Source organism: Homarus americanus, unplaced genomic scaffold (assembly GCF_018991925.1).
Source record: "Homarus americanus isolate GMGI-L3 unplaced genomic scaffold, GMGI_Hamer_2.0 scaffold33468, whole genome shotgun sequence".
Lineage (NCBI taxonomy): Eukaryota > Metazoa > Arthropoda > Malacostraca > Decapoda > Nephropidae > Homarus > Homarus americanus.
Genome location: NW_024714177.1, coordinates 9,687,821 through 9,712,913, shown reverse-complemented (window position 1 = coordinate 9,712,913; position 25,093 = coordinate 9,687,821). Strand labels below are relative to the sequence as shown.

General features: G+C 41.4%; 1 protein-coding gene across 2 annotated transcripts in view; it reads left to right on the top strand.

Annotated features, from left to right (window-relative positions):
• LOC121878117 (nucleoporin Nup37-like) overlaps positions 1-25,093 on the top strand; it is a 59,024-nt gene that overhangs the window by 10,618 nt on the left and 23,313 nt on the right. For both annotated transcript variants that reach the window (XM_042384112.1, XM_042384120.1), the window contains exon 4: positions 1,447-1,597. In XM_042384112.1, the coding sequence (XP_042240046.1) occupies positions 1,447-1,597 (151 nt within the window). The remainder of the gene's footprint in view (positions 1-1,446; positions 1,598-25,093) is intronic.

Sequence of the window (25,093 nt, the reverse complement as noted above, 5' to 3'; positions counted from 1 at the left end):
AGTTTAATGTTCAATGAAATTCCTTTACAGGATCTTTTAGACTTCAGCTTTCACTTTAAGTTGATGGCCTCTTTTCACTCACCTTGAATAAGGGTATTACACAGACGCAAAACCGAACAAGCTGGGCTTTGAAATCAAGCTGAGTATTGTTGCCGTGAGTATGCGTCATCCTCCACCGTATTATAGCAACCACTAAGAAGTCCACACACAAATTTTTTTTTCTATATCATGATTTTTGTTTGTAAAACTTAAAAATTTACCTCAATTCCGTAAGGGCGAATTTTTTGGCCGTATCCCGAATATATTGGTCATAATTTCCAAATTCCGTTTGTGCGAATTTTCATAACCAGAGTTAACGCAACCTGGAGGATGTCTGTAAGTATTTTACCAGGGCACTGCTTAGTGACTTACAGGCAATTAAATGTGATACTCGATTTTAACATATAAAAGTCTTTGTACACATTTGAAAGAATTTGAATTTTATTGTCATGGCTGATGGTAGGTTTCTTTGCCTCTATGATTAACACTTGATATTTACTGTTTACAACTTGGAAATATGACTGAAAATTGGAAGCACTTATTTGAATCCACATCTCAAAGCATTGTGATTGCTTGACAACTAAGAGACTTCCAGGAAATGTTGGAAGCACCTGCTGAAATGTTCTACATGTTTAGTTAACCGGTGATCAAGTGAAACCTTTGCTCTCTCCTTTGATAATTTGAATTCCAACATTTGATTAGAGAAAATAATGAGTAAGTTTCCGGAAGGAATGGTAAACGAAAGTGATAAGGAGAAGTGTATGTGTACATATGCTAGACTAACAGAAGGAGAGGATTGGAAATAACGATAATAACTTTTTTATTTTTAACGGGGATTAGCCCACCTGGGCACAGGTCAATGACCCACATCAGGGCCTGCGGCCGAAGATATAATGATAATAATAATAAACGCTCATAAAAAAAAAAGGGTCAATAGAGAGAAACGTTATATGTATGATGTGTTGTCAATAGTAAGAGAAACAATTGAGATCCTGCAATTGTGTGTATATGAGGCAGAAAGTTAGATCAGCAACCTAGGACTTGGTCATAATTTTTGTAATGCCATATGGCAGCAGGGTCTACCATTAGACAACACATTATGCTTCCAATATCTTCCCAGGCGGTAGTACTTCCCTGTTTGGTAGCTGCCTGCTACCTAACTAATATAGTACTGTAGACTATTGTATTGAATTTAGGGATATGTTACATGCCATTATTTGAAATTACATAGTGATTTAAGCTGAAGAATGTGGAATATTTTGATAAATATCCCAAGTGATATGGTTCAGATTGGCCTGGTATTAACACAACCCATCCTTTCATGCTGGTGTCTTTTTGGGGGTGCCAATGACCAATTATGTGAATACCATCTATAAACTGGATGTTTAGTATTTTTCTATGTTACAGGACATACTTAGTCACAGTGACTTTGTAAATAGTGTGACGTATAATGGTGACACAGGCTCTTTAGTGGCATCTACAGGAGATGACCTCACTGCCCGTGTGTGGGAGAGTTCCTCACAGACACAGATTGCCAAGTTTCTTCTAACTTCTCCTGGTAAGTCAACCCTTTATACTAGATTGTTTGACAGACAATGATAGTGACAGTGGGATGTAACAGGTCATAAGTGATGATTCCTCTTATTTAACTCATTGTAAGTTGTATGGATCAAACATTTTACTGTTGTGTAGTCCCTTGTGTGAATATTTTTATGATAAGTAGATTGCTGAAAAGTATTTTTCAGTTGTACACTTGTACATACTTGAGGTTGTTACTCCTTAATACAGTACAAAACATTAATGCATAGAGTGAAAAAAAAAATCATTTTTCCTTATGGTTAATAGCATAAAATAGAAACAAAGGGTATTTCTAGTAAAAAGATAAGGATCACTGTTTAAATGAACTACTAGACAAAAATGAAAATATGTTAATAGCATATGATATCATTGAGGTGAAGTTCCTCCATGTGTTGTTTTGTGTTGGTGGTAACTGCATGTGGCAGTATTATCTGGCATGGTAAGTACAGTATAGTCTTCATTTACGCTGTCAATTGAACCCATAGAGGTCCGCGTAAACGAAATAACAAAACATATGGGATTAATTGAAATAGAAACTGGGCCGACCCCCAAACTACACTTTTTACGACACAATAGTACGTTGTAGTAAAAATAACATCTTAATTTTATGATGGTATGCACACACAATTAATATTTAGGAGAAATATCAATAATATTAGGTTTTTTAACACTTACTTAGTAGAAGAGATGGCTGAGTACATGGGGATTGGGGTTGGTTCTGAGGTAGAGGGCAGATAATTGGCCCTCACCTGTATCACTATCCACCACAGAGGCTTGCAGAGCCTCTTTGTCAAACCCCTCAAAATCCATATCCTCACTATCTATGACTTGGGCTGGCTGTGGTGGGTGGTGGGTGAAGAACTCAGTAATGTTTTGTTGACTGGCGACCTTGTGCCGCGTAAACTAAATCCGCGTAAATCGAGACTATACTGTACTGTAATTTATATTGATTTATACTAGTATATTCAAATGTGTACAGTAATACAAAATATGTACTATCATCATTGTACGTAGGAAAATATCCAAAGTAATCTGTATCAACACATACCTAGCTACTGGCACAAAGGGAGAAATAAAACTGTTTAATGAATTATACAGTACAGTAATCCCCCGGTTTACAGAAGATGAGTCCTTGAAAATTTTACCATAACGTGACCCTCATTTTCCCATTGACTTACATTATATAATTTGAGATGCATTCCTAAGGAATTTTTTCAGCAAAAAGAAGTAATACAAATACTTTTATGAATGAAAATTAAAATTTTTAAACACATTCATTGATATTTTATGATATAGTATGATTACAAATACAGTACGTAGGGCCTCAGAGTACAGTACTGTATGTGTATCCATAGTACGCGACTCCGTGTGAGCCAACCCACCCACCATTTCTCGCTAGCTAAGCATGTTTTTCATTCATCATTACATTACTTTAATGTGACTTAGAAATAAAATAAATACAGTGGTCCCTCGGTTAACGGAATGTTCGATTAACGAATTATCTCCCATAAGGATCTTCAATTCGGTTAACGAACAAAACTTCAATTAACGAAATCCTTACGACAAACACTTTTTGTTGTGAGCATCAGCTGATGGGCTAGTATGCCAATTCAGTAATCTGTTCTATGTTTACATTCATTTCCAGTGGAGTAAATATCAAGAAGGTTGTGCTCTTTAATATTTTTTGCATTTTTTATATTAAAATTATTAGTCATTTCAAAATTTCGTGAACATATTGATAATATATGCAGTACAGGGAACTAGTTTTTTGTGCGCCCATCAGCCGCTTGACTCACCCACCAGGCGTCAGTTTGGCTTTGTTTACAGAGGAGTGAACATCGATTTTGTTGGTGTCTTGAATATTTTTGCATTTTTACATTAAAATTATTGGTCATTCTGAAATTTAGTTAACATATTGATAATATATAGCGCAGTGTTGATTTAAATAAAATAATCTTGAATTACATCTAGTGAACTTAAAATTTTATTGGTGAAATTACTGCAACAAGCATGGGTCCCCTGAAAGGTAATTTCTCCTCCACCCCCACTTCTAATTCCCTGCATCATCATCAACCAGGAACCTTCTACATACACACCTCAAGGTAAGTGTACTTTACTGCATTTTTTTTTTACTTTGTATGTGCTTTTCTGTGAGCTGGAACCATTCACCCATTATCCCATTGAAACAATGGATTCGGTTAACGAACGACTGTGGAACGAATTTTGTTCATTAACCGAGGGACCACTGTATAATATAGAACTAAAAAAAAAAAAAAATTGAAGAGCATGGGTGTGTATGTGTGTGGAGTTAGTGAGTTGTAACTGCGTAGTTGACTCGCCAATTTGCGCTCCCATCCTCCCCCGATGCGAGTTACCGAGGTGACTGGCCAACTAATCAGCAGAACTGTGTAACGTCGCCCAGAGGATGGTGAGCTGCCTTATTGTTGTTTTTCAACTCGTATTGTTTGGGTAGATAAATGTAATTTTCTTCAATATTCTTTACTCTGTTACTTGTACTTGCAATCGTTCATACAGAATGTGCAAATAATTATCATAAGATCAAAACCATAACAGGATTAAACATTTATTAGGTGTATGGGAACTAGCACAAGTGAGCGGGGGAGTGGCATTCTCGCGCCAGCTGTCTTGTGCTAGTGACAAAATTGCCAAATGGCAATGCAGTATTTTTATTGTTGTTGTTATTATTATTATTATTATTATTATTATTATTATTTATTTATTTATTTTTCGCATTTACTGGTGCAGTATATATTATATTATTTTATGGACAAAGAATAGCTTCTTCCACATGCAAACCATCATCTGGATGATATGACACATTCAACTGCTTATCCTATAGCCTAGCAAATCACCGGTGCGGACAGAACTCACGATCCCGTGGGTCATATGTGTTATGTCATTCCGAGACGTCATCTTATCTCGACTTTGCAAGTTATTGCATATCACTTTTTCATTAGTGAAAATTAAGCGTTAAAGCATTTGGGTAGTGAACATCGAAACTGATTCATCCATCGTATAGCAGTAAATGTAGTTTTTTTTAACATGGTAAAACTGAGTGTATAATGATCCATCATATAATGGTTATTGCCTGTACTGCACTTTAGTATTTTGTTATCCTCCTACAAATAACAAGAAGTTTAAATGGTTGTTCATCCAGTGTGTCCATACATTCATCCGATATGTATACCGTGGGTTCTTATCTTAATAACTTTAAGAAAATAAGCTATATTATGTGAATCCTTAGCTATATTCCATATCCCAAGCTCATGGTATGATGTTTTTATTCTTAGGTATGGTTGTGTGTTTTCCTCAAGATCCAGACTTACTCTTGTGGCTGAGAAAAGGTGTGTTGAGGGTTTATTCAGTGACCAGTGGCTGCTCAACGCTGTTCTTGTGTGCCTCCTCTCTTCCAGTGCCGACTGGTCCATCCCCACCCTGTTTTATCGTGTGGGCTGGAGCAAAGGGACTTACTGTTTGGAATTTTGCATATCTGCAGTAAAGTTCATATTAATTAATTTGTTGTTGTTATCATTATATTTGCAACATGAAACACTAGTAGTGACAGCTTGTTTGCTTTTAATTTTGTCTTATCAAAGGTACCAGTGATCAAACTATAGTAATGGCAGGGGATAATAGCCATCCGTCTTTCTCATCAGAAGAAAGGTGACAGGCCTCAGTTCTGTGCTCTTCCTTTTGACAGAGTACAAGAATTCCTGTTTAGTGAGGATGATCATAATTAGTTAGGTTTGTTTCATTCAAGTTATTTTAACCCTCAGACAGGTCGCCATCATCAATTTGTGTTAATTGTAGGATCGATGGCCAATATCAACTGACGTTTTGTTCCCACTAGTCCAGTTTTTAGGATATATGGGGACTAATTATGGAATTTATCACCATTTGAGTGTTAAGTCAAAGTAACATACTACAGTAATTCACAAGTTTGAGTATTTATTCAATTTTCAAAGAAGACTGTACTGTACAGTACTTTTAACAATGTCTTTAATGATAAGTAATATCTTTGTTAGCTGGAACTCACCAATACCCAAAATTGAAATTGACTTGGATTTTTTCCAGAAAAATTCTTTTAATTCCAGGTTCTGAATGAATTTCTGAGGAAAACACTGCATTTTGATAACTGAAATCTCTCTCCAATTTTCTGGGTTTGAGAGAAATTGAGGTTGAAAATCCAGTACATTTTCAAAAATTCTGAGAAAGCTTCTGAAACTTCCAAAAATTTCTGCAGGCCTGGGAGCAATTCCAAGGCTAAAATAATGAGTAATTCTGAAAATTTCTTAGATAATTTCGAACTCACCCAATTTTTTGGCAGGTCTCGAAGCAAATTCTGAGGTGAAGTTAATGTGCAATATCCGGAAATTCTGAAAAACTTTTCTCAGTACCGAAAAAAATTCTCAGAGGATTTTCGGGTTTGTGAAGAGTCTCATTACCTGAATCTCATCCCCGAAAGGTTCTGTACCAATTTCCTGCTTATGTCTGTTCCTGAAAGTACTCTAAAAAAACAACACCATGTGAATGATTTTTTTTCATATGAATTAAATGAATACAAGTGATAGTCTTTTGGAAATGTTCACTTTATTGAAGTATGTGAAAAGGTAGTTGAGGTGATGATGTTTTTTTTGTTTTGTTTTATCTGCCTTAGCTTTTGTCACTGCCAAGGTGAGAGGTACTGTAAACTCTACTACACTGGTTCTGGTCTTCAGTCCATACTGAGATAAGATGTTCCATATACTTCCATTAATTGATTATGAGTCTGCTAGTTTTCTTGGCTCTAGGTGAATGCATCAAATTAAGTATGAATAGCTTACTCACCAGCATCAAACTGCCTAAAAATCAAATTGGTAACCAAAGTACAGTAATTGTATTCATGGTGCTTCTTTGTGCTGGGAGGAACTACATTGCCATTTGCTGTGCATTTTAAAGACATAATGTTTAAGATCAGCACAAATTTACAGAATCCTGTAAATTTCTTGGGACATGTGTACACAATACAACAACCACCATGGCAGGAATGCCTTGATCCTCTGCACAGTGTTTTGCAACACTATATAATTATAATTATCAGTAGCACTACAGTATAGTCTCATTTACGCGATTTGGCTTACTCGTTTGGTCATTTACACGGCACCTGCTCAGACCCACAATTTTTTTATTTACAGGTTCATTCCATCATTTATGGGAAGCGGCGCCAGCAGGGTGCTTGTAGCTGTCAGCGTAGTCAACAAAACATTAGAAGTTTCACCACCACCAGCCATAAGTCATTGATAGTGAGGATATGGACTTTGAGGGTTTGACAAAGAGGCCCTGCAAGCCTCTGTAGATAGTACAATTAATACGTGATACAGGTGAGGCCAATAATCGTCTCTGCCTCGAAACCAACCCCCATCCCGTGGCCCAGCCATCTTTTCTACTAACTTAAGTGTTAAAAAACCTAATATTATTGATATATCTCATAAATATTAATTAAGATGTAATTTTTACTACAACGCGCGACAGTCGGAAAAGGTAGTTTGGGGTCGGCCCAGTCTCTATTTCAATTAATTCATATGTTCTGTTTATTTGTTTACAGCTGTGTGGACCTCCACCGTTTCAATTTGACCATGAAATGAAGACTATACTGTACTGTATAATGAAACATAACAGTAACCAGACTCCTTCCCAAATTCATAAGCAACTTGATGACAAAACATCATAAGCACATCCTTCCCCACACACCAATTGACACCATGGAGGAGGCATCACATCACTAGAAAATAACACCACTTTTTAAAATTAGGTACAAACTTTTTGTTCTTATTTTTCAATAGATTCCATAAAACTACACACAGTTAGATTTTTGTCTAATTATTTTTAATATTATGTATACCCCACAGGCCACACAGCAGGCAGTAGAAGTTGGTGGTGTGGAGAGAATCTTGGCACTAAAGGTGTGCCGTTCAACACCTGGTCTGGTTGCTACACAAGCTGCTCCTCATACAGTCAGAGAGTGACTCACCTGCACTCAAATAAAATTCCCATTGCAGTGCATCTGTATTTGTTCTATTATCTGTGACATCGGCTTTTTTAAACTGTATTCTCTTATGTACATTCATGAATATGTTCAGGCATGGCTTTTTTTATAGGGCTATGACATATGATTCATTCTTTTATATGTCTTGCAATACCAGTTAATTATCTCTAATTATCTAATTGTGTAATATTTTGAGGGAAGTGAGAGGGAATGAAGGAGAAGGTGAATGAAAAAGAAGGAGAGAAGAGGAAGGAAAAGAGAAAGGAAAGGAAGGAATGGGAGGTGAGTAAGTACAGATTTAATAATGTCTTTGAGGCTAATGCATATTTGTACTGTAATACATTTTTCCCTTTACAGGTTATTGGAGGTATGAGCTGGACCAAAATCTGCCGGTGATTGGCTGTAGGGTTCAGACCAGCAAATTCTTTCTCTGAAATTGATAATGTAGATTGTTTGGTACTGTAATTAATGTTATTTTATTCACCAGTGGCAAAGAAGCCCAACATGTATGAAAGGCAAGTCAAAGTGAGAATTAGTTAAGTGTGTTTTAAAGATCAGAATTATTGAACATGCTGTTATTCAGTGTTATTGATTGTAAGTCTAATTTAAAACTAAATAGTTTGTGTAATTAAAGGTATGAAGGAAAAATTAATGTCCTGATTGTGGTTTGTATTTTATTTGTGTTTATAGTATTATGTAAGTAGTTTTTTCTAAAGATTTGTAATAGATCAAATAAAACTGTACATTTATTAGTTTATAGTATTTTGATCTAGTCCTTTATTCATGTTACTTAAAATAATCTCTGTATTGTCATAGGTATTATTTTCTAAGATTGTGAGCAACCAGGAGTTATGTCCCACCTGCTTTTCATACTTGACATGGCTACTTTCCATTCCTGACACCCATGTACCCATCATTTTATAATATTGTTATAGCAGAAAGTGATGAAAGGTATTTACATCAAATGGTAATTTGTCGGTTCATCACAGAAAAGCTATATAAATTGAACTAAAAATGCACCAGCTGTTACCATTTGCGGAAAAAATTCCTGGAAGAGACTTGGTTTTCATTACTGCGTATAATGCAGCTCAAACAACCTGCAGTCATTGAAGTGTCTCTTCTAATGTAATTAAAGATCTCTAGCTAAGTGTGCTGACAACCCTCACTGTTGCCAATACCTTGTTTAGGCAGGCCAACAAGTTCAAGGATTCGTGGCAACACCTACGATCCAAATACTGGCATCTCATTGACCACATCATTGTCACCAGGCAATTCCACATCGCCCGCAAACGTGGCGGCAGCAAGCTCCATTAGAGGTTTTAAATACTAACGGTCGTATTATTACAACATTCTTCCCATGAAGAGGGTCGCGGTTTTACCCAAGTTTTAAACTAAATGAGTTCTGAGGACACCGTAGTTCTGTATTTAACGGGAGGTGTGGCGGTAAAATTAACGCGGGCACCACAGAGAAAAAGCGTCATGATTTGCCTGTACTGGTTTTCATTGACCAAGGCCTTCAATCGGTCAACTGCGAAGCCCTCTGGTGGACCTTCCTTTTGCTGCCCACCAAAATCATTACCATCAGTGAGGCAACTCGGTGATGACATAAACAGCAGTGTCCTACATAATGACACCCAGTCTGGAGTTCTTCCCACTCAAAGTAAACAGGGTGGTAGATGATTAGACCAACTCTTTTTCCATTTTCTTGGCTCGCCTCCTTACTTCGGTGCCAGTGCCAATTTAGCGAGCGGTGACATCGAGTACCAGATGAAGGGTTCAACATAAGACAACCCAGGCAAGAACAAGGGTCACCATCTTCAGTACCGAACTTCAGTATGCAGATGACCTCTAACACTTTCCACACTGAACGCGACCTACTGGGAGATCCTGAACACGGCACGCAGATGTATATGCACTCTTCGCCTTGAGGCTAATGTAACATTAAAGTCAGATTCTTCACAGCCTTCCAGGTTCAGAGCACACCTCCGCCATCCATCCAGCTTAACGGTACTACCTCTAATGTTAATCACTCGTGCATCAAGGCTCACCTGTCCGCCACTGCAAACATCGATGAAGAGATTGAACATCAGATCAGATGTGCATCTCAAGCCTTTTGGTAGACTCTGTACCCGTGTCTTCAGGTGTAGGGGACAAAATTATCTACAAAGTTACATATATCGAACAGTGGTCCTCCCCAGCCTGCTATATGACAGCTGTAGACATGGGTCACATAGGAGGAGCACCTCAAGGCACTGAAAACTTTTCACCAACGTAGTTTATGTGCCATCCTCCGAGTTTCGCTGGGAAGACAAGAGAACAAATACCAGTATTTTCGGCTACACCAACTGTAGGGACATCGAGGCTACCATTATCCATAAACAACTACGTTGGACTGGCCATGTTACCCAGGACGACTGTAGACTGCCAAAGCAGTTGCTTTTACTAATTCCTACCTAATAATAAATGTACCGCTGGTATGCAACTGAAAGGTTTAAGGATGGTCTAAGATAAACCTGAAAAAGAGCCAATCGACACCCTCGCCTGGGAGAGGATTACTCCAACCGTCATGGAACACTGAGGTCACCATACGGAAGGTGTCAATACTTTCGAGTTAGCCCACCAGTAACCTAGGCAGACAAGCACCAACGCGGCGGAAGAAGCTGCTGCAGCCCTCCTGCACTAGATGTAGACCCCACGTGTAACATCTCTGATGAACGTGTTGGTCCCATATCGGCCTCTTTAGTCACCTCAGAACTCACCAACTTATGAAGAATCTTTAATAACTCATACCATTGTATCATAGCTGGATGATCATCATACTGATTCGAGTGTTGACAGAAAAGTAGCAGTAGTGTTTGTAAATACTGTTATATGTAAATCAAAATGCAAAAACCCTTAGCAAATGAATCCAGCAATATAGTTTGGATTAATATTAAAATTAAATGGATAAGATTGCTTACATGTGCCTTTCTTAAATATGGAAAAAAACAGTATTAGATAGAAATACATTTGTTAACTGTGTAAAATACTGATCAAACTTTGGAAGGAATAAGCCATTTTCAGCTTTTAAAGGCTCTGGTACTCCTGGCCATGGTTGGAAATCTCACCGCTCACAGTCTTTTGATACAGGTTACATCAGTAACAGGAACAGTTTTCCATTTTAGTAAACATTGAGTATAGTGATTCAGACCAAATTGCACCCTTAGAGATGCTTCTGCCAACCCATGAGGCTAGTGGGAGGACCTTAGAGTGGTTGATAGAGCCGTGAACTATTCCTGCATTTCTGCTTATGGGAAAAGTTGCTCACAGTGTGAAATATGGCTCAGTGGGAGGGTCCTATCAGCATGGGCATGCTGAAAGATGAATTGCATCAAAAGACTTGAGAGGATTAATTACAATAGTTCAATGAATACCAATCATTACTACTGCCCCTCATCTACTTGTTCCATGCACCCATACAATCCTCTGCAGCTGAAGACCAATGCTTTTGCCACCATTGTTTTACCAACAGTTACATATGACCACTTTTTATCTATCAAGTTACTTATCAGTCAGCTAATATTTTATCTTGAACAAGTGGTGCATTGTCCATGAGGTCCTCAGAACTTTTTAGTTCCCTTAACTACACGCAATGAAGGGTATTTATCATAAGGCTTGGCACTCTATTCACATTTTTTACATTTCAGATTGGATTAAAAGGTGAGATTGAGTTGAAATCTTCTCTAAGCTACAATGTAGGATAAAGATGTGCAAAGAGTTTAACCTCCTTGAGTATGATGTTAAACCTTTGATTACAGTGAATTATAACAGTTTGTAAGACAACTTGAGTAGGATGACAACCTTGTTTAGTACAATGGCGATCCATGAATATACGGTAGTGTCTTAATCCTTGAATATGATGTTAATCCACTAACTGCAGTAATAGAAAGGAAAAAGAGGGGTTAGGGTCTGGGGACCAATGAAACCATACAGTACTGTAATTTTCTCCCTATTTATAGTATTGTAGCCCTATATAACATCAGTTATAGCATAAAAGGTAAATTATCATGCTCTCTGCCTCCCCACACTTTTTCTCTCATTGTCAGTTGTGTAATTAGTGCATGAATGTATAAGTAAATACAGTAACAGAAAAAGTAAAAATTTTAATGTTAGCACACACAAAAAATGATTTCTTAATGCCTTTCATGACCAGGGTGCAAATCCTATTCCAAACTGATTATATTTTCTGAGAGATGTTATTCTCCCACAGTGTAAACAGTATTCTAGGCTTCCTCACCTCTTATACTGTACTGTGCAGGAGACTGCATTATTATTATTGTTATTTTGTATTTACAGTGGCGGAACTGTAATTTTTTTTTTTATTTGCAGAGGAAAGTAAGCTGTTTCATCAATATGAGATATCAATGGAAATATCTACCAGTTACTGTACTTTAGTGTAACATAATTATCCAGTAGTCCATTCAGGCTGTGGTTGTATAGGGCTTTTAGATATAACATTATTTCTGTACTTTTTTTAATTTTTTGAAAGTGGTTATTTTGGCATTCAACATAAGCAGCAGTTTGCCTTATATAAAACGTCTTCTCATCAAATAAGCTACTCATTTCCCCTATAGCCATTTATTGTTGGATTTAATTCTGTGTACAGGATGTAATTAGCATAGATTTACTTGTAATTAATCAGAGAAGATATTGGCTTCCATTTTTTAATTTGGAGAACTTCCGTTATAAAAATAAATAAAATCCTGTCATCATTATCATGCTGTAAGATGAACGTTTATCATGCTAGGAGTTACGTAATTCATCACACTCAAGGGGTTAATGTCCATCTTATGAATTTGCAGTTGACTGAGTTTCAAGAGATGAAGGAAGCATAAAATGTTGAAATGAAGACCAAAATCAATCCATGACATATAAGGGTTAAGAAGTAAGGGAGTGGAACTGAAACTATAACCAGGTCATTTGTGGCTTACCTTATTTTAATTTACTTTATGCAATACTCAGTCTTATTTCCTCTTCCTTACTTATTTTTTTCACTTTTGCTATGATACTATTCAATCCATCACATAAATAGGTCTTCCTCTCTCACCTGTCACTTTTGAGTTGTTTGTGATGTTCTCCTATTTATCTGTTCTCCTTTCTATTTATCTGCAATAGTTCTTAGCTTACATTCTTAACTCAAACTTACATTTTATTTTTTATAGTTTTCTTGTACCATATTATCCTCAAGAACAGCTGTGTGTTCTATGCTTCTAAAACCTTGTCACAACCTTAAGGCCCATTTCCATGAGATTAAATTGCTGTTGACAGCGCTGCTATCAAGTGGACATGGCTCTGAGAGTAACTGTCAGATAGTTTGAATTTACTGATGGACAGCTACTCTCTGCTGGTTTGCTATCGTGTGGACACATGGTAGCGCATAACTGTCACGTCAACTCTCAGTATACGAACCAGGTTTGCCAGTCTGACAGTGCTCTTAGAGGAGGTGAAGCATGGATTTGAATGCAATATCATCAATATATTATGGGTCTAATTCAGCGTTAGCGTATTCCCTCTGAAAGTTTGTATTCAAGGCCAACAGATGGATATGGTGATATTATCTATTTCCATGGGTATTTCCTTCTAATTAATTACGATATGTGATGCATTCAATTACAATGGCTGGTTCCGAGGCAGAGGGCAGATTAGTGGCCCTCTGGTGAATCACTATCACTACTCACAGAGGTTTGCAGGGCCTCCCTGACAAACCCCTCAAAGTCCATAACTTCACTGTCACTATCACTGAATGTTTCTGGGTACTGGGAAAGTTTTCTGAGAGTCTAAGAGAGTCTAAACTGTGCATCTCATCATTTCCTCTCACCCATCTCGCCCATGACATTTAGACTGGGTATGAGTGAAAATATTTACGGCTAACAAAAAAGTGTATAAACTTTAATTCACAGTGTCTGTTCTAATTGTGATAGAGATATGAATTTGATACCATAATGATCCTGAATAAATTTTCTACAAGACATATCAAATAAAAGATCCTGTAATAATGATATAATGATGGGAACTCAATAATTAAAAAAAAGAAATGTTGATACCGGAGTCAAAATCATTTCTAATTAAGTTGGAAACACTTCTTTTTCTTACTAAAATAGTCCTGAATAGTTTGAATAAATAAATATAATTAAAAAGCTAAAATCCTATATGATACAGGCGTGCGAAGCTGTGTGTCAAAGCGAAGATTGAATTTTCCACTCACACGGAGCTCTATTAATTTACGTAAATACCAGTGTAGGTGGGGTGGGGGATTAGTGGGTCTCATGATACTGACCTGACCTGATACATTGTCAAATGGAGTTGGGATGGGTGATTAGTGGTCTCATATTACTGACCTGCTGATGCAATATCAGGTCACCCATTGTTGGGGTGGGGGATTACTGGGTCTCATGACCTGAAGATGTCTTGAATAAAGACGAAAGCTAAGGTGCTCCAGTGTTTCCCAATTACTGAATGTACACTCGACAAAAGCTTCTTGAACATCAGGGCACATGGATGTGAGGATGAGCCGAATGGGGATTGTCATCTCAGAATGGTTTCAGTTTCTTTGTTCATTTTCCATACTGCAAAGTGCTTATAGTGTTCAAGAAGTTTTGGGTGAGAGTGTACAGTTCAATACAGTATACATAACTGTAAATACTTTTTACGTTCTTAACACTGTTTTAAACTATACTCTTGGCTGAATGTGTCCTGATACAGTATGTACAGTACAGTACTGTACAACACAAATTGTATGTAAAAACAGCAGTTAGCGAGGGAACAACCTTCTACAATGGCAGCAGAATATGAACTAAACAATCCAAGCAGCTAGGCCACCCATGCACTCAGCACATGGGGATATGTTGGAGCATGATGCAATCTCTTGGAACTTCTGGAAAATTTATTCCCAGGCCTAAAATGGAGAGGTTTTCTCAGGGCCCTCTTGGAATATTTTTTCTCGAAAATGCACCTGATTTTCATCCTCGGAAACTCGTTCAGAGACCTGGAAGAGAGTTTTCCTAGAGCTTTTCCAACCCCATTTCAATTCCAGCTCTTGGAGAGTTCCAGGGATTGGAGATTCCGGCTAATGGGGAATTACTGTATATGTATTTACAAATATACAGTAAAGTAAACCTTTTCAATAACACACTTCTCAATAAAGTATAGTACAGTACTGTAATAGATACAACAAACCGTCTTAAAAGTGGACTTCTCATTAGCAGATATTCTCAATAACAGAATCCTCCCAATAATGGATGGGGCTTGCAAGAATTAGTCTGGTATTGGGAGGGTTTACAGTACAGTTATCTACGGGAAGCATGGTTATGAGCCCCATGAGAAGAGATGTGCTCTACTCTGTCTTATGTTGGACTGTCTATGAAGGATGTGCTTTTGTGTCTTAAGGATTACCATCTCTAGGGAGAAGCAAAAAATTGGAATTTTGTTAGAACAGACACAACCAGCTCTGACCTTGCTATGAGAAAGGGTCAGAGTGTAGAACAGTATAAAGTATTGATGTTTTTGTTATTCATACACAATAGTGCTGGAACACATCTACATCCTCCACAGAGAGAGGGAGAGAGAGCAAGCAAACAGGCAATACACAGACAGACAACTGAACAGCCAATACACAGACAGCTGAAAGCCATTAAACATCCACCAAACTCCCAGTGGGTGATTAAACAGCCAACACAGAAAAGAGGGTCACTAAACAGCCACCACAGACAGGGGACCACGAAACAGTCACCACAGACAGGGGACCACTAAACAGCCACCACAGACAGGTGACCACTCAACAGCCACCACAGACAGGGGACCACTAAACAGCCACCACAGACAGGTGACCACTCAACAGCCACCACAGACAGGTGACCACTCAACAGCCAACACAGACAGGGAATCACAAAATAGCCAACACAAACAGAGGGTCATTAAACAGCCAACACAGACAGAGGGTCATTAAACAGCCAACACAGACAGAGAACCACTAAACAGCCAATACAGACAGAAGGTCAATAAACAGCCAACACAGACAGGGGACCACTAAACAGCCAATACAGACAAAAGGTGAATAAACAGCCAACATAGACAGGCGATCACTCAACAGCCAACACAGACAAGGGATCACTCAACAGCCAACACAGACAGAGAATCACTAAATAGCCAACACAGACAGAGGACCACTAAATAGCCAACACAGAGAGGGAATCACTAAATAGCCAACACAGACAGAGGACCACTAAATAGCCAACACAGACAGGGAATCACTAAATAGCCAACACAGACAGAGGAGCCAACACAGACAGGGAATCACTAAAACACAGACAGAGGACCACTAAATAGCCAACACAGACAGGGAATCACTAAATAGCCAACACAGACAGAGGACCACTAAACAGCCAACACAGACAGAGGGTCATTAAACAGCCAACACAGACAGAGGGTCACTAAACAGCCAACACAGACAGAGGACCACTAAATAGCCAACACAGACAGGGAATCACTAAATAGCCAACACAGACAGAGGACCACTAAACAGCCAACACAGACAGAGGGTCATTAAACAGCCAACACAGACAGAGGGTCACTAAACACCCGACAAAAGACAGGGAATCACTAAATAGCCAACACAGACAGAGGACCACTACACAGCCAATAAGACAGAAGGTCATTAAACAGCCAACACAGACAGTCCCTTCGCAACCGAGTCATCCGCGAAATACGCACTGCAAAGAAGTCCCACTACCCAACCAAATTACAACACCTGAAGCAGACCAACATCAGTCAATGGTATGGTAAGCTTAAAGAACTCTGTGGACTAAACAATAAGACACACCCCCTCCCCTTCCTTAGCCATCTCACTAATGTTGACGCAGCTGAGCAAACAAATAACCATTTCGCTACTATATGCCAGACGCTCCCACGGCTTGACACAACCACTCTCCCTGCTTACCTACCAGCCCCCCTTCCCACTGACTTAGTAGAAGAATTTGAAGTAGCAAAACGCCTGGACAAACTGAAATTAAAACGCTCTACCACCCCCATTGACTTACCAATGAAACTCTTCAAGGAGTTCTCCCCGGAGCTTGCTAAACCCCTATGCTCCATCATCAATGCTTCTCTCAGTCAAGCCAGATGCCCAGCTGACTGGAAGACCTCTTATGTATCACCAGTGCCCAAGTCAACCAGCCCACAATCCTTAAATCAGCTACGACCTATTGCAATCACCCCAATACCCAGCCTAATCTGTGAAAGTTTTGTGTTCGACTGGGCTTATGCTGATATTGCAGGAGTCGTAGACCCTCAGCAATTTGGCAACATGAAAACTTCCTCCACCACTCACTGTCTTGTCAGCTTTCTCGATTACATATACCGCCATCTCGAGAAACGAAAAACGTCTGTAGCTGTCGCCTTCATTGATTTCACTAAAGCGTTCGACCTAGTCGACCACAATATAATCATCAACAAAGCTATTGACCTCGGGCTTCGGAGAAGTCTTATACCATGGCTTACAGACTTCCTCAGTGACCGACGCCAAGCTGTACGCTTCCGAGGGGCTGTCTCCACCTTTCAGTCACTCACCTGTGGCGTCCCCCAAGGCACCAAGATGGGACCACTCTGCTTCCTTATGCTCATCAATGATGCCCTAAGAGAAACCCCTGCTCGCTGGAAATATGTCGACGACTCCACCATTGGATCAGCGTCAACAATTCTGCTCCCAACTATACCGCCCTTCAGGATTTATTGAACAGTCTCCAAAACTGGGCCACCAACAACCATGTCACCATCAACCATACCAAGACCATGGTTATGCACATCAACCTCTCCTCCGACATTGTCCCACCTCCTTCCATTACTCTAGGTCCGAACACACTCCAGGTTGTAGATTCCACGAAGCTCCTCGGCGTCACCATAGACAACAAACTAAATTGGAAACCACACGTCAGTGAAGTTATCAAATCCTCCAGTTTCCGTCTCCACCTCCTCCGCCGACTCAAGTCCCTCGGAGTTCCTGCACACGAGCTCCTCAGTGTTTACACAACATTCATACTTCCCAAGCTCACCTATGCCTCCCCCACCTGGTCTTCCTCCCTAAATGCCACACAACGTAAACACCTAGAAAAAGTGCAAAAGAGGGCATGCAAGATTATTCTCTCCCCTTCCTACTCCACATATCAAGAAGCGCTCAACACACTGACCCTTTCGACTCTCACTGACCATCACCACGACCTCATCTGCAAATTTGGTAAGAAGCTTCTACACCATCCCCGACACCGGCTCCTACTACCACCTGAGATCCCTTGTCCGAGAATTGCTGTTCGACACCACAACCGCATCCAGCCCATACGTGCACGAACTGATCGCTATAAGAACAGCCCAGTCCCAACCATTGTAAAAATTATCAATAACTTGTAATAAATCAGTGTATTCACTCCCAGTAAACACTGCTCCTTACACTGTCACTATGTTGAAATGAACTGTAGTTTGAGCTTTTCCACATCTAGTTATTATATGTCTTATTTGTGTCACTTATGTTACTTCTATATTATGTGTAATTCGTAACCCATTCCCCAAATATGTAACTGTATATTTTCAGCCTTCTGGCTGCCAAGCTCTTTCAATAAACCGTTAATTATTATTATTATTATTAAACAACAACAGCCAACACAGACAGAGAGGGTCATTAAACAGCCAACACAGACAGAGGACCACTAAAACAGCCAAATACAAGACAGGGACCACTAAAACAGCCAACACAGAGTACACAGGGATCACTAAACAGCCAACACACAGACAGGGGACCACTAAACAGCCAACACAGACAGGGTACCACTAAACAGCCAATACAGACACAGAGGGTCATTAAACAGCCATCATAGACAGAGGGTCATTAAACAGCCAACACAGACAGAGGACCACTAAACAGCCAACACAGACAGAGGGTCATTAAACAGCCAACACAGACAGTGACCACAAAATAGCCAACACAGACAGGGACCATCACTAAACAGCCAATACGGACAGAAGGTCATTAAAACAGCCAACATAGACAGAGTAAAGTCATTAAACAGCCAACACAGACAGTGGACCACTAAATAGCCAACACATGCAGACACAGGGGACCAATAAAACAGCCAATACAGACAGAAGGTCATTAAAACAGCCAACACAGACAGGGAATCACTAAATAGCTGGAATACAGACACAGTGGACCACTAAATATTAACACAGACAGGGACCACTTAAACAGCCAATACAGAGAAAACACAATAAAACAGCCAACACAGACAGGAATCACTAAATAGCTAACACAGACAGTGGGACCACCAACAGCTAACACAGACAGGGACCACTAAACAGCCAATACAGACAGAAGGTCATTAAACAGCCAACACAGACAGAGGACCACTAAACAGCCAATACAGACAGAAGGAAGGTCATTAAACAGCCAACACAGACAGGGAATCACTAAACAGCCAACACAGACAGAGAGGGTCATTAAACAGCCAACACACAAGACACAGAGGGGTCATTAAACAGCCAACATAGACAGGGACCACTAAACAGCCAACACAGACAGAAGGTCACAAACAACCAACACAGACAGGAATCACTAAATAGCCAGCACAGACAGAGCGTCATTAAACAGCCACAACACAGACAGAGTGACCACTAAACAGCCAACACAGACAGAGGTCACAAAACAGCCAACACAGATACAGGGATCATTGAAGCAGCCAACACAGACAGAGGTCATTAAACAGCCAAATACAGAACAGGGACCACTAAACAGCCAACACAGACAGGGGATCACTAAACAGCCAACATAGACAGAGGGCCATAAACAGCCAACACAGACAGGGACCACCAAACAGCCAACACAGACAGAGGGCTAAACAGCCACACAGACAGAGGCACTACCAACAGCCACAGACAGAGGATCATTAAACAGCCAACACAGACAGGGCCATTAAATAGCCAACACAGACAGAGGGTCAAAACAGCCAACACAGACAGAGGACCACTAAATACCCAAACACAGACAGGGGACCACTAAACAGCCAACACAGACAGAGGGTCATTAAACAGCCAACACAGAGGCTACTAAACAGCCAACACAGACAGAGGTCATTAAACAGCCAAACAGACAGAGGGTCATTAAACAGCCAACACAGACAGAGGGCCATTAAACAGCCAACACAGACAGGGACCACTAAACAGCCAACACAGACAGAAGGCCATTAAACAGCCAACAGACAGGGGACCACTAAACAGCCAACACAGACAGAAAGTCATTAAACAGCCAACACAGACAGGGGACCACTAAACAGCCAACACAGACAGGGGGCCACTAAATAGCAACACAGCAGAGGGTCATTAAACAGACAACACAGACAGGGACCACTAAACAGCACACAGACAGAGGGTCCTAAACAGCCAACACAGACAGAGGGTCACTAAACAGCCAACACAGACAGAGGGACCACTAAACAGCCAACACAGACAGAGGGTCATTAAACAGCCAACACAGACAGTGGACCACTAAACAGCCAACACAGACAGAGGGTCACAACAGCCAACACAGACAGAGGTCATTAAACAGCCAACACAGACAGAGGACCACTAAACAGCCAACACAGACAGAGGGTACCATTAAACAGCCAACACAGACAGAGGTCATTAAACAGCCAACACAGACAGGGGACCACTAAACAGCCACCACAGACGAGAGGGTCATTAACGGACCACTAAACAGCCAACACAGACAGAGGGTCATTAAAATGAAGCCAACACAGACAGGGGATCACTTAAGCAGCAACACAGACAGAGGGCTAAACAGCCAAACACAGACAGAGAGGACTACTAAATACAACAAATACCACTGACAGAGAGGAAGTCACAAATAGCCACAGACAGAGAGTGGGTCATTAAACAGCCAACACAGACACAGAGAGTGACCACTAAATAGCCAACACAGACAGTGTGACCACTAAATAGCCAACACAGACAGGGGACCACTAAACAGCCAACACAGGACAGAGGGTCATTAAACAGCCAACACAGACAGGGGATCACTAAGCAGCCAACACAGACAGAGGGTCATTAAACAGCCAACACAGACAGAGGAATTACCAACAGCCACCACTGACAGAGGGTCATTAAACAGCCAACACAGACAGAGGGTCACAAACAGCCAACACAGACAGAGGACCACTAAATAGCCAACACAGACACAGGGGACCACTAAAACAGCCAACACAGACAGAGTGGGTCATTAAATAGCCAACACAGACAGAGGACCACCAAATAGCCACCACAGACAGAGGGTCATTAAACAGCCAAACAGACAGTGGACCACTAAATACACACAGACACAGGGGCCACTAAACAAGCCAACACAGACAGAGGGCTAAATAGCCAACACAGGACATAGGGACCACTAAATAGCCACCACAGACAGAGAGGGCCACAAATAGCCACCAGACAGAGGACTACTAAACAGCCAACACAAACAAGAGGGTCATTAAATAAATAACACAGACAGTGGGCCACTAAATAGCCAAATACAGATAGAAAGTGGTCATTAAACAAAGGAATACAGACAGTGGGCCACTAAATAGCCAACACAGACAGAGGATCATTAAACAGCCAACACAGACAGGGGATCACTGAATAGCCACACACAGCCAGAGGGTCATTAAACAGCTACTCACAGACAGTGGCCACTAAATAGCTAACACAGACAGTGGACCACTAAATAGCCAACAGACAGTGGACCACCAAATAGCCAACACACAGACAGAGAGGGTCATTAAACAGCCAACACAGACAGGGGATCACTAAATAGCCAACACAGCCAGAGGGTAATTAAACAACAACACAGACAGAGACTACTAAATAGCCACTACAGACAGAGATGACCACTAAATACCACCACAGACAGAGGGTCATTAAACAGCCAACAACACAGACAGGGGATCACCAAGGTGCCAACACAGACAGAGACCACACTAAATAGCCAACACAGACAGGGGACCACTAAATAGCCAACACAGACAGGGGACCACTAAACAGCCAACACAGCCAAGAGAGGGGTCATTAAACAGCCAACACAGACAGAGGACCACTAAACAGCCACAGACAGGGGACCACTAAATAGCCAACACAGCCAGAGAGGGTCATTAAACAGCCAACACAGACAGGGGACCACTAAAACAGCCAACACAGACAGGGGGACCACTAAATAGCCAACACAGCCACAGAGAGGGCTTTTCAAACAGCCAACACAGACAGAGAGGACCACCAGTAGCCAACACAGACAGGGGACCACTAAATAAAACAACACAGCCAGAGGGTCATTAAACAGCCAACACAGACAGGGATCAAGCAGCCAACACAGACAGAAAAGCCACAAACAGCCAACACAGACTGAGCCAACACAGACAGGACTGAACACAGAAGGTCATTGCCAACACACCCAAACAGCCAACACAGACAGGGGACTACTAAACAGCCAACACACAGAGGGTTAAACAGCCAACACAGACAGGGACTACTACAGCCAACACAGACAGAAAGTCATTAAACAGCCAACACAGACTGAGGACCACTAAACAGCCACAACACACAGACACAGGGGATCACTGAACAGCCAACACAGACAGAAGGTCATTAAGCAGTCAACACAAGTAAGGTGGTCTCTTACCAAACAGCCAACACATACAGAGAGTGGGTCATTAAACAGCCAACACAGACAGGGGATCACTGGAACAGCCAACACAGACAGAGGACTACCAAACAGCCAACATAGACAGGGACCACTAAACAGCCAACACAGACACAGGGACCACTAAACAGCTGAACACAGACAGTGGACCACTAAATAGCCAATAATAAGACAGTGGCCCACTAAATAGCCAAATTAATAAGACAGAGTGGTCATTAAAACAGCCTAACACAGACAGAGGACCACTAAATAGCTAACACAGACAGGGGGACTACTAAATAGCCAACACAGACAGGGGACCACTAACAGCCAAATACAGCCAGAGGGTCACAACAGCCAACACAGACAGAGTGACCAAACAGCCAAATAAGGACAGGGGACCACTAAACAGCCAACACAGAAGCAGGATCACTAAACAGCCAACACAGACAGGGATCACTAAACAGCCAACACAGACACAGGGGACCACTAAACAGCCACACAAGACAGGGGATCACTAAACAGCCAACAGACAGGGGACCACTAAACAGCCAACACAGAGACAGGGGATCACTAAACACAACATAGACAGAGACCACTAAACAGCCAACACAGCCAGAGGGTCATTAAACAGCCAACAGACAGGGGACCACTAAACAGCCAACACACACAGGGGATCACTAAACAGCCATAGACAGAGGACCACTAAACAGCCAACACAGCCAGAGAGGGCCGCCAAACAGCCAACACAGACAGGGGACCAATAAACAGCCAACACAGCCAGAAGGCCGCTAAACAGCCAACACAGACAGGGGACCATACTAAACAGCCAACACAGACAGGGACTAAACAGCCAAATACAGACAGGGGACTACTAAACAGCCAACATAGACAGGGGACTACTAAACAGCCAACATAGACAGGGGACCACTAAACAGCCAACACAGACAAGATATCAGCTAAAACAGCCACCAAGACAGTACTAAATGCCAACACACAGACAGAAGGTCACAACAGCCAACACAGACAGGGGACTACTAAACAGCCAACACAGACAGAAGGTCATACAAAACAGCCAACATAGACAGGACTACTAAACAGCCAACATAGACAGAGGTTCATTAAACACAACACAGACAGGGATCAGTAAACAGCCAACACAGACAGAGGGCCGAGCTAAACAGCCACCACAGAGAGAGGGCTAAACACAACAACACAGACAGAGTGACCACTAAACAGCCACAGACAGAGAGTGGTCATTAAACAGCCAAGCCAACACAGACAGAGGGTCATTAAACAGCCAACACAGACAGAGGACCACTAAACAGCCAACACAGACAGGGACCACAAACAGCCAACACAGACAGGGGATACTAAACAGCCAACACAGACAGGGGACCACTAAACAGCCAACACAGACAGAGGGGTCACTAAACAGCCAACACAGACAGAGGGTCATTAAACAGCCAACACAGACAGAGGACCACTAAACAGCCAACACAGACAGAGGCCACTAAACAGCCAACACAGACAGAGGTCATAAACAGCCAACACAGACAGAGGACCAAAAATAGCCAACACAGACAGGGACCACTAAACAGCCAACACAGACAGAGGGTACTAACAGCCAACACAGACAGAGGGTCATTAAACAGCCAACACAGACAGGGGACCACTAAATAGCCAACACAGACAGAGGGCCAACAGCCAACACAGACAGGGGACCACTAACAGCCACACAGACAGAGGGATTAAACAGCCAACACAGACAGGGGACCAAAACAGCCAACACAGACAGGGACCACTAAACAGCCAACACAGACAGGGGGCCACACACCACAGACAGAAGGTCATTAAACAGCCAACACAGACAGGACCACTAAACAGCCAACACAGACAGAGGTACAACAGCCAACACAGACAGAGGCCACAACAGCCAACACAGACAGAGGACCACTAACAGCCAACACAGACAGAGGGTCAAAACAGCCAACACAGACAGAGGACCACTAAATAGCCAACACAGACAGAGGGCCACTAAACAGCCAACACAGACAGGGACCAAAACAGACCACAGACAGAGGCAAACAGCCAACACAGACAGAGGACCACAACAGCCAACACAGACACAGGGGCCACTAACACAACACAGACAGAGGGGTCACAACAGCCAACACAGACAGAGGGTCATTAAACAGCCAACACAGACAGAGGGTCATTAAACAGCCAACACAGACAGAGGACCACTAAACAGCCAACACAGACAGAGGGTCATTAAACAGCCAACACAGACAGGGGACCACTAAACAGCCAACACAGACAGAGGGCCAACACAACACAGACAGAGGACCACAACAGCCAACACAGACAGAGGGTCATTAAATACACAGACAGAGGATCACTAAACAGCCAACACAGACAGGGGACCACTAAACAGCCAACACAGACACAGAGGGCTACTAAACAGCCAACACAGACAGAGGGCTACTAAACAGCCAAAGACAGGGACACTAAACAGCCAACACAGACAGAGGGCTAAACAGCCAACACAGACAGAGGGTCATTAAACAGCCAACACAGACAGAGGTCATTAAACAGCCAACACAGACAGGGACCACTAAACAGCCAACACAGACAGAGGGTCATTAAACAGCCAACACAGACAGGGGACTAAACAGCCACCACAGACAGAGAGGCTAAAC